We start from the raw sequence: 14,716 nt of genomic DNA on the forward strand, positions 1-14,716 counted from the left end.
TCTCCCACTTTGACTTTTCCCTATTTTGCCATATAAGGTATTAAGTTCTCGTTCTTCTATTCTGTGTGCTCCCAAGAACAGGACTCTAATAGGATTTGTGTATATGTTGAATGTCTTTGGGACCACATCCCAGCTCCCTAAGCTGTGTCCATCCGCCAATGAGTACATTCAGTTCTGGGGATGGGGATCACATGATTCGCAAATGCTGGAAGTCATGAAGTCTGTGGGATGTCAGATTTGAGGAGTTCTCCTTTAAACTTCAGACATCTTCTCATGCCTTCATAGGAAAGGTGTATGCTAGGAAAAAAAATAACCTGACATAAGAGGAGGATGGCTCTGGAGGGGGAAGAAATGGAAAGACGAGGGCCTTCTTGGTAATACAGGAGCCAGGTGAAGAACACCCACACCGGAAGAAGTGGGAAGGGACAAAGCAAACATTCCAACAGAGTTACCTCAGCATGACTTGTTTTCAAGGTCAATAAGACCTGAGACCTGAGAGACTTTACTGCAGTCCAGGCACTATCACCTTCAGATATCACAGTCAGGAAGCTGCTTCTGATTAACAGTAGTAAAGACATCAACAGCCCACCCCATGTGATCTCCCAGGGTTAAAGTTTAAAACCATGGGCATTTTTCCACAAAGACACTCACATTTGTCTCATTGTTTTCTAATTATGTAAAAGGATGGCTGAGATGGCCAAAGAGATATTAAAGGAAGCTAATAATAAATTGTAAGCACAGTGGTCTCAAGGAAGCTATTAATAGTACCTTTAAAAGACTTGTTTTCTGAAGAAACAGCAATAAAAACTGATTCAACACTGAATCACCCTCAATTTCGATGTGTATTTATAGCACAAATAAGACTTTGCAGGTGGCTATTTACAAATGAAGACTGTCATACTCTTTGGAACTCTTGGAGATGCTGGTACTGCTCATGTCCTAACTGTCTCATGCTCTTTAATGTCTTCTAGGAGCCAGTTCAACAGACTCTGACAGCGAAAGCTTATCTTTCATATCAAAAGCTGGAGCTATGCCACAGTGAGTTGCCTTCGAGTCCCCTGATGGCCCTTGTGACAAAGAGGGGTGACAGAGCTGCTGGGTTTTGTAGCCAGGTGTGCTGGGCTGGAAATGGTCAAGCTGTGTCTATCAGAGAGAGAGAGTGTTTGGAATTGGGACACAATTTTTTTTTTCCTTTGTATGACTTTAAACTGTGGGGTCTGTGTCTCATCTTCGCTATGCCAAATCTGAGCCAAGTGCTGTTAGCTTCAAAGACAAACTTTGAGCTGATTAAGTAAATGACAAGACCAGTCACACTGAGAGAAAAATCAGGTAGGTCTGAATGAGAAACAAAATGTCTAATTGAGCCAGAAATGGATTTTCTTTTGTTTGGATAATTTTTTGCTAGTTAGACCTTATATCTGAAAAAGCCAGAATTTGCTTATCCCTACAGAGACATGTATTACTAAAAAATGTTACTGTCTCCTCTATTTTACAAAAGTATAGCCAAGTCTACCTGGGTTTGGTAGAAAATTCCATTAATGGTTAGATGTGCTAACAAATGTTTTTAGTTACTAGTAAATATATAACAGTTATATCTACTTTTAAAAAAAGGTAATTTCCCTATTAGATCCTTATACATTAATGTAAGCACTGTATTATAAGACTATGACAAAAATAAAGTAATCATATATAATTTGAAAAATCATGTCCACTCAGCATCAGTTAATCACCATTGCTAAAGGAGATTATACAATTGTACATTGTTCCTGATCTAAGTTAGAGTTCAAATTCAGAGATTTCACACTCCCTAGGCCACACTGAGCCTGCCAATGGATTCCCCTAGGTCTTTCTCTTCTACAACACTAAAGTCTCAGCACTACAAGAAGACAAACATTCCAAGCCACTCTCAACAAAATTAGAAGCCAGCAAAAGCGACAGCTGTTAGCCCTAAAATAAACAATAAAACTAAGTTAAATATAGGACCCTAACCGTAAAGATGGCAAATATTTGCTAGCTGATAAAGACTTTCCAAGTTCTTATTTTCTCTTGGAATTTAAAACAAAATAATACCTTAAAAATCTTTATCAGTGTGAGTTGCCTCTGGCTCATTCACTTTCTTCTGTGTGTTTATTAAAGTCTGTTCTATCCATGCCCTGACCATACAGTTCTTTTGGCAATTTGTTTTGATAAGTTCCAACTTCTGAAACAAATTTTAATCGAAGTAGACCAGGTCTACAAAAAGAAACCCAAGGCTTCTGTAAAAATATTTTAAAGAACAATTGCTGATTTAAAAACACACACACCAACAACCACGTGAAGCTTCTAACACTCGCTTCCCTATTTTCCAGAGCTCAGAAGAAAACAACGTCCGTTTCCTTGACGATAGGATCCTCATCTCCAAAGACAGGCGTGACCACAGCCGTGATTCAGCCCTTATCTGTGCCTGTCCAACAGGTAACTGTGCCTCCAGCCTTCAGGAAGCTGAGTTCAGGAGCAAGCAGGCCCTTCTGTTTTAAGAATAGGAGGTTGATCCTAACTGATACATTCTTGTGCAATATTTTCTGAGAAAGAAACAGAGTTGAAGGAAGAAAAACTAATCATTAATGTTCTCACTTTTGTTCATTAAGAATAATCTGTTATCACAGCCACACTACCTGTAAGTCAACAGCCATTTCAAAAAGGAATTTCTGAGCCGATACTAACATAAGCCTTAGCTCTGACTGTCCTGGCTGTCCTTTCTTCCAGTTAGCCTATCTCAGCTTATTTAAAGACACCGGTAAAGTTCATGCACCATCAGGAACTTTTCCCATCTCAGAAGGCCAAACAGTATGGCTTAGTTTAAAAAAAAAAATTCAAACTCTCTGATTTCACTATACTGTTTTTAAATACTGATTTGAGGTCAATGCAAGACTGTTTCATCAAAGAAAGAACAAATCTTGGGAAGGGACTGTAGTGTGTTTACTTTCCAAACACCAGCAGCATTACTCTTTGAGTAAAAGACAAAATCAAATGTCTGTAAAGAATTGATATAATGTAAATCTTTAAGTGCCACTGTAGTAGAAGGTTTCCCAGACACTCTGGGTAAGTAAACCCTTCCCAGTTAAGAGATTTGTCTCCTGTGCATCCCATGCCTTCTGTGAGTTTTTGTTATCCACGATATTATCAGAATCATAACTGCTACATGCCATACAATGTAACACGTAAAAGACATTTGTGTTTATAAGCTTGAAAGGAACCGACAGGAATAAATGACCCAGAAATGGCAGCCATGATAGATATTTCTTTAAACCACTCAACCTGGGTTCTCATTCAAAACCAAGGGTAGTTTACACTCAAGAATTTGGCTTTTATTATCAACTAGTATTTTTTTTAATTGGTTATTATATTTATTTACATTTCAAATGTTATCCCCCTTCTTGGTTTGCCATCTGCAAACCTCTATCCCATCTCCCATCCCTTCTATGAGGGTGCTCCCCCACCCACCCACCCACCCACCTACCCACTCCCACCTCACCGTCCTAGCATTCCCCTACACTGGGGCATTGAGCCTTCATAGGACCAAGGGTCTCCCCTCCCATTGATGCCAGATAAGTCCATCCTCTGCAACTTATACAGCTAGAGTCATGGGCCCCTCCATGTGTACTCTTTAGTTGGTGGTTTAGTCCCTAGGAGCTCTGGGGCGTCTGTTTGGTTGATATTGTTGTTCTTCCTATGGGATTGCAAACCCCTTCAGCTCCTTCAGTCTTTCCCCTAACTCCTCCATTGGGGTCCCCATACTCAATCCTATGGTTGACTGCAAGCATCTGCATCTGTATCGATCAGGCTCCGGTAGAGCCTCTTAGGAGACAGCTATACCAGGCTCCTGTCAGTAAGCACTTCTTGGCATCAGCAATGATGTCTTTGTTTGGTGTCTGCAGATGGGATGGATCCCCAAGTGGGCAGTCTCTAGATGGCCTTTCCTTCAGTCTCTGCTCTACTCTTTGTTCCTGCATTTCCTTTAGACAGGAACAATTCTGGGTTAATATTTTTGAGATGGGTAGATGGCCTCATCCCTTAACCAGGGGCCATGCTTAACCTCTGGATATGGTCTCTACAGATTCTTTCTCCCCTGTGTTTGGTATTTCTGCTAATGGCATTCCTGTTGGGTCCTGGAAGCTACTTGTTTTCCTGGCATCTGGGACTTTCTACTGGCTACTCCCAGTTCCCTATCCCCCACTGCTACACACCTCCATTTAATTTCCTGACTCTCCGTACATCTCCTCCATCTCCTCACACACCTGCTTCTGCCCCACCCCCTTATCAACTAGTATTTATCTGAATGCTAAGCACTATGCTAGGTATTTCATAGTAGAAAGCAGAAGTCGTCAGTGCCCATTCCTTCCCAGTCTAAAGAATAGGCTGGGCAAAACTCCAGATGCTTCTCAATATGGCCAAATTTCTTGTGAGATACAGATGAAAAGGGAATACATTGATGTAGATACAGACACTACAGTGATGTGCAGAGCACATTGTCAATGGCTTTATTTTTACAGGAACAATTGAGGAATGCATCCTAGTTTACAGATGTGAGGTTGAAGTGCTCATCATTTCTTCCTTACAGCCAATGAGATGAAAAGTTTAATATATGGGAGCCAGAGTTCCTGGGTTCGAATCCCAGCTCCTCACACTTACTGAAGGGACCTCATTCCTTTGCCTGCAAACTGGAGATGGTAGTACCAGCAGTCTCCCAGGGGTGTTGTGAAGAGTTTCTGAGTTTGTTTTCACATGAAATTTCAAACAATGTCTGACCCAGGGTGATACTATAAAAGTGTTCTTGTATTCTTTGGATGTGAATGATAGTGAAAAGTAAGATACAGATCTCCCAAAAGACAAGCCAGTAAAATGTATTCCTGGGACAATGAATAAGATCTGTCACTGCCATAGTATCTCCACGGAACTCTAATGTCCCGTAGTGTATTCAGATGATTGTTATCAGATTGCTATCAATTTATAAGTGAGTGCAGATTACTTGAAAATAAGCAATTTTACACACACACACAAATTCCATTTACTGCTTTTTATTTTCCATTCACAACTCTGAAACCGTTTACTTCCCCTGAGATGAATGCTATTCAGTAACAGTTTCAGTACCTTGAGATTTTTTTTACACATCAATAAATGAGTTTTATTTCTTTCACTCATATTTTCTATCCTCCTTTATTGAAAGAGTTCACATTAAAAACAAGATCGGCAGATGTTTCCATTTCTTACTTTACCCTTCATTGCCAATAGCTTATCCTTTGGATTCAATGAATCCGGACTGTATTTTAAAATAAAATATAGTGTCTGTGAGAATGTCTTAACAGACCCCTGTGGAAGTCCCACACACAGAAATCCATTTGGTAATAGCATTTAAAAGCTCTCAGATTCCCCCAGGACCCAGAGAGCTCTTGCCTCCAATATCCTTTTGAACGGAGAAGAGTAACAGATGTGAAATTAGGGGCAGAACAATGTCTGTGCTGTAAGAGTAGACTAGTGCATAACGTATGGCGACACTTCCATACCCTGGAATCATTTGTGTGGAGCAGTCCCCACAATGAAAGGCTTCTTTAGCTCATCTCTTCAGAGATTTATAGATCAAGAATCTGATCCATGTGTCTCTGCTCTTTCAGGTTCACAGTGCTACTTCGTATCTCTGCCGACCTGACGGAACCACCATGGGCTGCCTTCTTCCTGTTTTCACTAAGGTCTGACATCTGGAAGTCTCATTCTCCGTGTTTTCTTTAGTGCTTAAATTTCATTCACATGTGACTTTATGTAGCAGCCCTTAAGATTTGAAATGAAGATATTAATAGGCAGATCGTCATGGTTACCTCAGGGGATACATAGGTATCCATTGAATAATGACTATGTGGCTATTTTCTTATGCAAGATTGAGAAACACAGTTGTGCGCAGGTGAGGCCAGACGTCTGACCTAGTGGGAAAGCCAACAGAGGTATGGATAATTTAGTGTTTAATTGTTTTTTTTTCTTTATAGCTAGCTAGGCATGATGGCATATAACTGTAGTCCCAGCACTTGGAGGCAGAAGTTCAAGACTTTTTAGGAGTTTGAGGCCAGGACTGGTCCTATACAATGAATCCCAAGACTCAATCAAGTTTCTTTTTTACCATCAAGGAAACCTCTTGAACTATCTCAGCAGCTTTACATAAAACAAAACAGCCCAAGCAAATAAACAAGAAAAGTGATTTTTCCATTTGTTTAAAGTTGGAGATTTACATTGCCAAGTTGAAGGAGTCATTGAGTGACTACTGGACTACATGGAATGTCCAGTCCATGCACATTCTCTTTTTGTCTTTGTGTTTTGGGAGGAAATATAAAACACTATTGATGGACATTTTAAAAGACCAAATAAGAGGAAAGATAAGCCATTCTCATGTAGAAAGCCTAATGAATGAAGTCCTTAGTCCCACAATATAGGGTATATCTGATGCAAATTTTGCTAAACTCCCAACAAGTTCCTTGTTTCTATCCATTTGTTTTATATAAAATTTAGTAACCTGGTTCTAAAAGTTATGTTGTAGAGAAAAAAATGTTCATGCAAATAGCCAGGGTTCTACTGAAGAGATCAACAGGGCACCATTATGAAAGAAGAAAATTTGTCCCATAAGATACCAAGGTTCCCTAAAGGTCTGTTAGCTATAGTAAAAAAAAAAGTTGGGCATCCCTAATCTGAAATGCTTTAAAAACTAAAACTGCATATTGACTGATGCCTCAAGTGGAAGAGCCTATCCTCGGCCCCATGACATGACAAGTCTCAGTCAATGCACGGGTGTACTCTAAACACTGTATAAAATTCCCTTGGGATATGTGTATTAGGGGTTCAGAACCCATTAATGACTTTCATGTTTGCTTGTGCCCTGTCTTAGTGTGTTTTCTGTTGCTGGAATAAACACCATGATCAAAAGCAACTGGGGGGGGGGGGGGGTTTATTTGGCTTATACTTCCAGGTCACTATCCAACATAGAGAGAAGTGAGAGCAAGAACTCATACAGAAATCAAGGAGTGATTGTGCCTACTGGCTAGCTCCCTAGCTTCTGCTCAACAGGCTTTCTTAAACAACTCCTTGCAGAGCAATTGGTACCATCCATAATGGCCTGGACCCTCCTACGTCAATTAGTAATCAAGAAATACCACCACACTGACCTGCCCACAGGACAATCTGATAGAGGAAATCCCTCAATTGAAACTCAGTAGGTAATTCCAGGCCAGCAGAAGATAACTAGGAGAGATCCTATGCCCAAGGTATCTCCATGTATATGTAAACATTGAATATTTAAAGTAAATCCAAACCCTAAATCCGAAACACTTTTGGATAAAGGCATGAGTCTCCTCAAATTCCTGAGGAGTCAGAATAGCACCTGCAGAGATATTCCAATAACTGCAGGCATGTAGAGACCCTTGGGGACACAGTGAATTCTTTAGTTGACTAAAAAAATAAAATAAAATAAATGGAACTCCATACTTTAAACAAAAAATTTCAAGTAAGCTGAAGATACCTGAGAAAACAACTCTATAATACTCTGAGGATGCCTGAGTGGCTCTCGGGCATCATCCCTGCCCTCAGGAAGCTGCAGTCAAGAGTGCTTTGAGTTCAAGACCAGCCAGGGCTGTGCTGTGAGTTCAGCCTGGACTAGGGAGTGTCAACCCTCTCAAGAAAGAAAGAAAGAGATGGGGAGAGGGAATTTCTGTCAGGCCACACCAAAAGCAGCTTTGTTATTGTTGTGTAGGGAAATGGTTTTATTCTGCCTCTGAAGCCTGACCGAAACCAAGCTTAGTATTGGCCTCTTTCTAAGCAGTCACTGTTTTCAGTTGAAAAGCCTCTCCACAAAAGCTAGAAACAATAAAAGCAAAGGAATTTTTTAAGGCCCTAACAGACTTAAGTCCCTAGAACAGATATTTTCTTCTGATGCTCTGAGCAGGGACTGCCTAGAAGGACCATGCTCACAGTCAGCATGAAGTGGGAGTTTTTCACAGCCAGCTTCTCAAGGGCATCTCTGGAAGACTGTGTTAAATCATGCCTTACTAACCACAACTCAGTTGATTTGGGGACACCTGAGGCAAACACACCCTTTCTCAGGCTTTTTTTTTTTTAATTGTTGTTGTTGTTGTTGAAGGCATGATATTACTACCTAGCCTAAGCTAGCCTCCACCTCATAATCTTCCTGTCTCAATTTTCTCAGTGCTGGGATTTTAAACATTGCACCACTATGACCAGCCTTCACGTGACTGTTCTTTTAAACAGATCAAGTCCATGTTAGGGATACAAGTGGAGGAACACAGAGGTGCCGTTTAGATTTCCTTTATCCTAAGGTCAAACACTTCCTCTGTCATGGACTGGCATGTGTAAATGTAAGATTCCTTCCTGGACACCAAGAACATCCTCAAAATCAAGAACTGAAAGCTCGGATTCCTCCATTGCAATCCAACTGCGTGGCTATAGACACAGTTAACAGTCATCTTCCTCCCCCCCATCACCACACATATAAATCAAACATGAAGTGTTCTATGTCCTAGCAACATGGCAGGGAAATACTACTTTTAATGTGTGTTGCTTGTTTTTGAGAAATGAAAGACAGAGAGTGTGTGGAAGTCGTGTGCGCATGTCTGCCCTCTGACTTGGTGCCTGGTGTGGCACGCCGGCTTCCTGCAGGATGCCTCTTCCCTGCAACTGCTCTGCTCTCTCCATTTCCCTTTAAGCAGCTTCTGTCTGTGGTTTGCAGCATCCTTCTTAGGCCACGGTTTAGTGGAGCAGGTTTAGACAACAATCCTGTATCTGCTCTTAACTCAGATGACCCTTGGACTCATCACCCTGATTCTTTGGCATTCTTCTTGTGCCTGGCATTAACAGTGCATGGCAAGTGGGCTCTTCCAGTCAAAGGAGTACTTCCATCTAGTTCCTCATGTTACTCTAAGATTCCCAGCATGGGTAACAGGGATGGTCACAGGATGGCTACTCCAGAGGGCTTTTCTTTCCTTAGACCATTCCAAGGAATCACAATGCCAAGTGAACATGATCTGTGTTGACAGGTCTTTATACAGATCCTGAAACATCCAGGGTTCCCAGATGATACACTGAGTGATGATTCAGATGGCTAAGCACAGCCTCTGAAGGTTGATTCTCATCATTCTGTGGGCTTCTCCTTATATTTCTAAAGCTTGTTTGTCTTAATGGCTTACTGGGCTTAACCATCCATGATGTGTGTGTGTGTCTTTGTGTCTATGTCTGTGTGTATTTTTGTGTAAGCATGTGTGTGCCACTCATTACAGTAGAAGGCAAGCTGGAACTAAAATCTAGAGCCAGCATAGATTTCTGTCTCTCTTCATAGACAGGCATCTATGCATTTGCTCTCTTTCTTGCTTTTTTTTTTTTTGGTTTTTAGAGACAGGGTTTCTCTGTATAGCCTGGGCTGTCCTGGAACTCACTCTGTAGACCAGACTGGCCTCGAATTCAGAAACCCACCTGCCTCTGCCTCCCAAGTGCTGGGATTAAAGGTGTGTGCCACCACCACCTGGCTCTCTCATGCTTTTAAACACAAGGGGGAAAACCACATAATGTTAGGAATAAATCTAATCTCCTTTGATGCCTAAAAGCTCAAGCATAAAAAATATTTCGTGTCATTTGTTATATACCAGAATTAGCTTCCCAGAGATATTTCATAGGTTGGCTCATCGAAAGCTGGACCACACACTGTGTTTTGAAACACTAAATTAACTCATCTCTGGCTACATTCATAAACTACAAAACATTCACTTAAAAGTCAGAGCTCTTCTAGGGCTAGCATCATATCCCATCTGATAAAGTTACTTTTTACCAAGCCTGAGTTTATTCTCTGGGACCCACATGGTAGAAGGAGAGAACCAACTCCCTCAAGTTATCCTCTGGCATGAGTATACCCCAGTCCCACACATAGTGAATAAGCAAATATAGTAAAACATGAAAAGATATTCAAAGCCAGCTACTTGCTACACTTTAAAACACAAATGGAGAAAAGAATATAATCATTAGTTGATTTTTTTTTTAAGAAAATGTCTCAAGTAGCCCAGGATAGCCTCAGATTCTCAATATAGCTGAGGATCACTTTAAATTTCTTATCATCCAGCATCTACTTCTGTGTGCTGAATATAAATAAGATTTCAAACATAGCAAGCTAGTTCTCTACCTCTAATCTCCAACTTCAACACCCCAGTAGTTGATAAATCTTAAACTTTTCATTATATATATATGTACATATACATACATATACATATATGATATATATGGTATTCTTCTTAAGAAGAATACCAAAACCAGACCTTATTCTTCTACTTTAATAATTCATTGGCAAATACTGTGGGCTTTTAGAATATGCACAGTGCTTTAACACGTATCCTACAGAATATTTGCTGAAGCACGTTATTCTTTTTCCATTTACTGTAAGATTTGTGACTAGCTGTTATTCCCCCAGACCCTTAAAACACACACACAATTCTGTCCGTTAGCTTGTCTATAGGTGTTTTTTTTTTAAATCATGACTTAATTATTTCAAAAGACCAACACATCTTATAAGGTATGTCAATCTAGAAAATCTAAGTCTAGTAAAATTATCAAAGAGTCTGAATGAGTGTATAGCGCCTGTCACTAGTTAATCTCACCGTGAGGAAGGTGGGGAGAGGACATATGTCAGGAAATTGTTAGCATTCTGGCATTTAATAACAAGTACAAAAACTTTAGCTCTTTGCATCCATAAAGCTAAAATCATTTATCTTATGCAACATAAAAATTTATTAGCCTGCAGTTGGAGTAGGGTCAAGACAACAAGTCAGTTACAAGAGAGGCGGAAACGAAGGTCAATGAGGAAGACACGCAGCCATGCAGCGGGTTGTATTATTTGACTCGGAATTTTGAACTGAAAAAATGCCAAACCTCTTAGCTTCATAAACCCGACCTAGGAAGCTGGTGAAGCCGGGGTGGAGGGAGCACGTGAAAGGGTGGGGGCCTGCCAAAACAAACTGAGTCTTTTTTTCTTATCTGGTTTCCCTAAGGATCTGCAGTCATTTGGAATATAATTGTTTGGAAGCCTCGAATCCCACCAGCTTGCCACTAAATGTAGATAGGAAAGCGGCAGCTGTTACCATCAAACCCCACAAATAAGAAGGGTCAGTACGAATCTGTAAACAACCCCAAAGGGGCCACAGGCCTTATGGTAACCCTATCTAATCTCATGACCCAGAGATCGTGAAAAGCTGGTGACCAATGGGCTTAAAGGAATTCACCCTTGCCTGCGACTGCTGACTGCGTGATTATTTTCTGATAACCCCTTTGTGGATGTTTTGTTCCTCCGGGGTTTTGTCTAAGCATCTTTCTTCTCTATTGTGAGGTTGTTCAAGGAGGCGTGAAGTCTGAGAGGGTCACTTGCTTCTTGAATTTCAGGAACTCCAGAACACTGCAGCCTCCGAGGGCCAGGTGGTAGTACTGGAATGCAGAGTGAGAGGGGCGCCCCCGCTGCAGGTCCGGTGGTTCCGGCAGGGGACTGAGATCCAAGACTCTCCAGACTTCAGAATTCTCCAGAAAAGTAAGGAGAGGTGTCTGTTGTCCCCGAGTTTCGCTTGGATTTTCTCTGGTTCCAAGAGAACTAAAAAGGACTTGCATGGGCTGTTTTGTGTTTTTAAAGTGAAATGAGACTAGATAGTCCGTAATATGCGGGGAGTAAATTAATGTAACTCAACACCTCCCTGCCCCCGCCCCCTTCCTCACAACACCTTGTAAATGTGGGATCAAAAGAACTTCTGTGGTTGCTCATCTACAGATCAAACACCAATGTGAGTGTCAACTCCATAGTTTAGCCTTCTGTACAGGCTTCTGCTTACATAGTGTTGGTCACATTGTTCAGCTGAAATGCCTAGCGTAGAAGTATCTATTTCTCTCAGAAATGCCTTCAAACGTCTCCTGCATTGTTTGTTAAATGGTAGGACACTCCCTGCATTAAAGGGGACAGAGTAGATGCTCTTTTTTAGTTCAAGGTATTCAGAGAGTTGGCGCTTAATGCTGGAATTTACCCCACAACCTCTTCCAAAATGCTACTTTGTGAAACACACAAAAGAATCAGTCTACCCCATTTTTATGGAAGAATTAAACAAACACAAACAAACAAACCACAGGAACCCCTTTGAAGTGGGTGAGATCTATAGGCCCTTTCTTTAGAATGAAAATTCCCACATATTCACATAGTCAGACAAATCATTTTAAGAGGTTCCCAAGTCTGCAGAAGCCTGTCTGGAACTACATTGTGTCACACTTCCCAGTGCACAGTGTTTCTTTATACGTGGGGATGTAAACCGAGTGGCTGCTGCCTTAACTCTGACCTGTGCAGAGGTGGTCCATGCCGTTTCTGCACATAAGGCCTAACCAAAGCAATGGGAGCAAAGGGGTAGGTTAATTATCCCTGAGACCCTCTTCTAATTCTATCCTTCCTCTTTTTCCTTTTTCACATTAACAGAACCTAGATCGACAGCTGAACCCGGTAAGAGTTTCTCTGCTATCAGGGGTAATGTATCTTTTGGTTTTCAGTGGGTCTTTGTTTCTATTTGAAAGCCGCACACCACACTAAATGATGTATTTGCAGTTCCTCAGAAACACGAAACCATCCTGAAAACAATGTCTTCTTTATCACGGGGTCTGTGCACTGCAACCCTCATCATCTTTATTAGGAAAACATGCTGCTCAGACAAGAGCCTAGGGCTTGGCGACTTACGGCTTTTTCAAATACAGTGTTTTATACTCAGACTCGTGATTCAAAAGAAAAACCTTTCTTACGTTCCAGTAGAAAAAAGAAATTTGTTGCAGGCTAGACTTTTGCTGACCTTAAAATACACTGTAAGACTCCATGGCTCTTTGGTTGGTGACTCAGTTTCTGGGAGCACCTAATTCTGTAGAGATTTGATGCCCCAGGGTGAGGGGGGCAGGGCGGACCCTTGAGGAGAAAACCTCTCAGAGGTGAAGAGGAGAGAAGAACTCCATGAGGAAGAAACCGGGAGGGGCAGCATTTGGGATGAAAATAAATAAAATAGCTAACTTTTTAAAAAGAGACATTATGAGTTAGGATGTCCCTGAGGGCTTTAATGGGTGAAGGGCAGAGTGAGCCTTCAGGCTTCAGGCGGTGCTGGCTACTACCTGAAGCCATAAATTTTTACTGTTCCACAACCTTGAAGAAAGTCACCATGTCCTGGGAGCTCTCTTCATTACCAGGTCATTTGACCTCACCCAACTGCTCTGTGATGCAAGAGTGAGGGGGCTGACTTCTCCTCTGCCTTTGACCTCTTGTGTATTTATGATTCCTCATGGACCAAAAAACAACGTCTCCAGGTATCTCATAGGACACCCTCCCCAAGATTGTTTTCTTCTGTATTTTTCCCATCAGCAAAGATTCGGTCCCACTATTTCTTCACAGAGGTTAGAAAAACATGTCACTTTCCTGTTTCTGCTGTTTATGCTTCTGCTGCAGCAGCAAACGAATCCTGCCAAACGTGCCTTGGGAGCCATGGCCCTGCCCTGACCCTTGCCTGGGAATTTTAAGGTTCCCAGTTAGCTATAACGGGGCATGACACTGTTCCTGGCCCCTGAGCCTGTCACATCGGACTGGAAGTTGAAAAGTTGATTCTTAACATCCTTTGGAAGGGACTGGAATTGACCTAGTAGCTTCTGAGTTACAAGTAGAGCATGCCATCCCATTCAGTGTGTGGGTTACCACATCAACAACTACAGTCACTTTCCACGCTGTGGAAACAGACCGCTTTGCGTTTTATTTGTGATATGGCTTTGTGTAAACTTGAGTAATACGAGGTCCCTAATGTGTGGAACAGATGTCTGTGTGTGGTGTGTGAGACGTAATCTCGAATGCATATAAAGAGTAAAGGCCAGGAATGGTGTCTGCATTGATGGGCAGGGCAGAAAAAGATGGATTCCTGAACTCCACTGTTCAACTAGCCCAGCCAAGTCCATGAGATTCGGTGAGAAAGCCTGTTTCCAAAAAATAAAGGTAGACGGATAGAGAAGGGCTCCGTGCTGTTTCAGAAGATCCTGGTTTGGCTCCTACCAGTCACAGAGTAGCTGATAACCATTCGTAACTTCTGTTCTAGTAGTTACAGCACCCTCTTCTGGCCTCCGCAGGCATTCTGTATACATGGTGCACTTATATGCAAGTCAAACTTGGGCACATATAAAATGAAGGTAAATAAATCTTTAAATAAATAAATAAATAAATAATAAATCAAATGATAGCAATCAAGGAAAGATATCCAATGCCAACTTCTGTTTTCTACAGACATTCACACACATGCACATACCCATACTAACAAACACACAGATGCATACCCAACACACATACACATACACACAAGGAAAAGAAGACAGGATATTCTGCAGACAAGTAAGTTTGGATGAGGAAGGCTAATGTAAATGGCTCCCATCACTGCCTCCATTCCCTCATGACCCCTCCCATAGACAGTCTTTGTATTCTAGTTGCTTGTTTTGCTTTTAACATATAAAAGTTTGATCGCGGGCGGTGGTGGTGCACGCCTTTAATCCCAGCACTTGGGAGGCAAAAACAGGTGGATTTCTGAGTTTGAGGTCAGCCTGGTCTACAGAGTGAATTCCAGGACAGCCAGGGCTATACAGAGAAACCCTGTCTCGAAAAACC

At 41.6% G+C, this 14,716-nt stretch overlaps 1 protein-coding gene across 3 annotated transcripts in view; it reads left to right on the forward strand.

Moving 5' to 3' along the window:
* The window catches only part of Palld (palladin, cytoskeletal associated protein), a 391,437-nt gene that overhangs the window by 178,152 nt on the left and 198,569 nt on the right, over positions 1-14,716 (forward strand). For all 3 annotated transcript variants that reach the window (XM_028757735.1, XM_028757733.1, XM_028757734.1), the window contains 5 exons: positions 972-1,038; positions 2,349-2,454; positions 5,652-5,726; positions 11,452-11,593; positions 12,518-12,541. In XM_028757735.1, the coding sequence (XP_028613568.1) occupies positions 972-1,038; positions 2,349-2,454; positions 5,652-5,726; positions 11,452-11,593; positions 12,518-12,541 (414 nt within the window). The remainder of the gene's footprint in view (positions 1-971; positions 1,039-2,348; positions 2,455-5,651; positions 5,727-11,451; positions 11,594-12,517; positions 12,542-14,716) is intronic.

This window comes from Grammomys surdaster, unplaced genomic scaffold (genome assembly GCF_004785775.1).
Source record: "Grammomys surdaster isolate TR1022 unplaced genomic scaffold, NIH_TR_1.0 126182, whole genome shotgun sequence".
Taxonomy (NCBI): Eukaryota; Metazoa; Chordata; class Mammalia; order Rodentia; family Muridae; genus Grammomys; species Grammomys surdaster.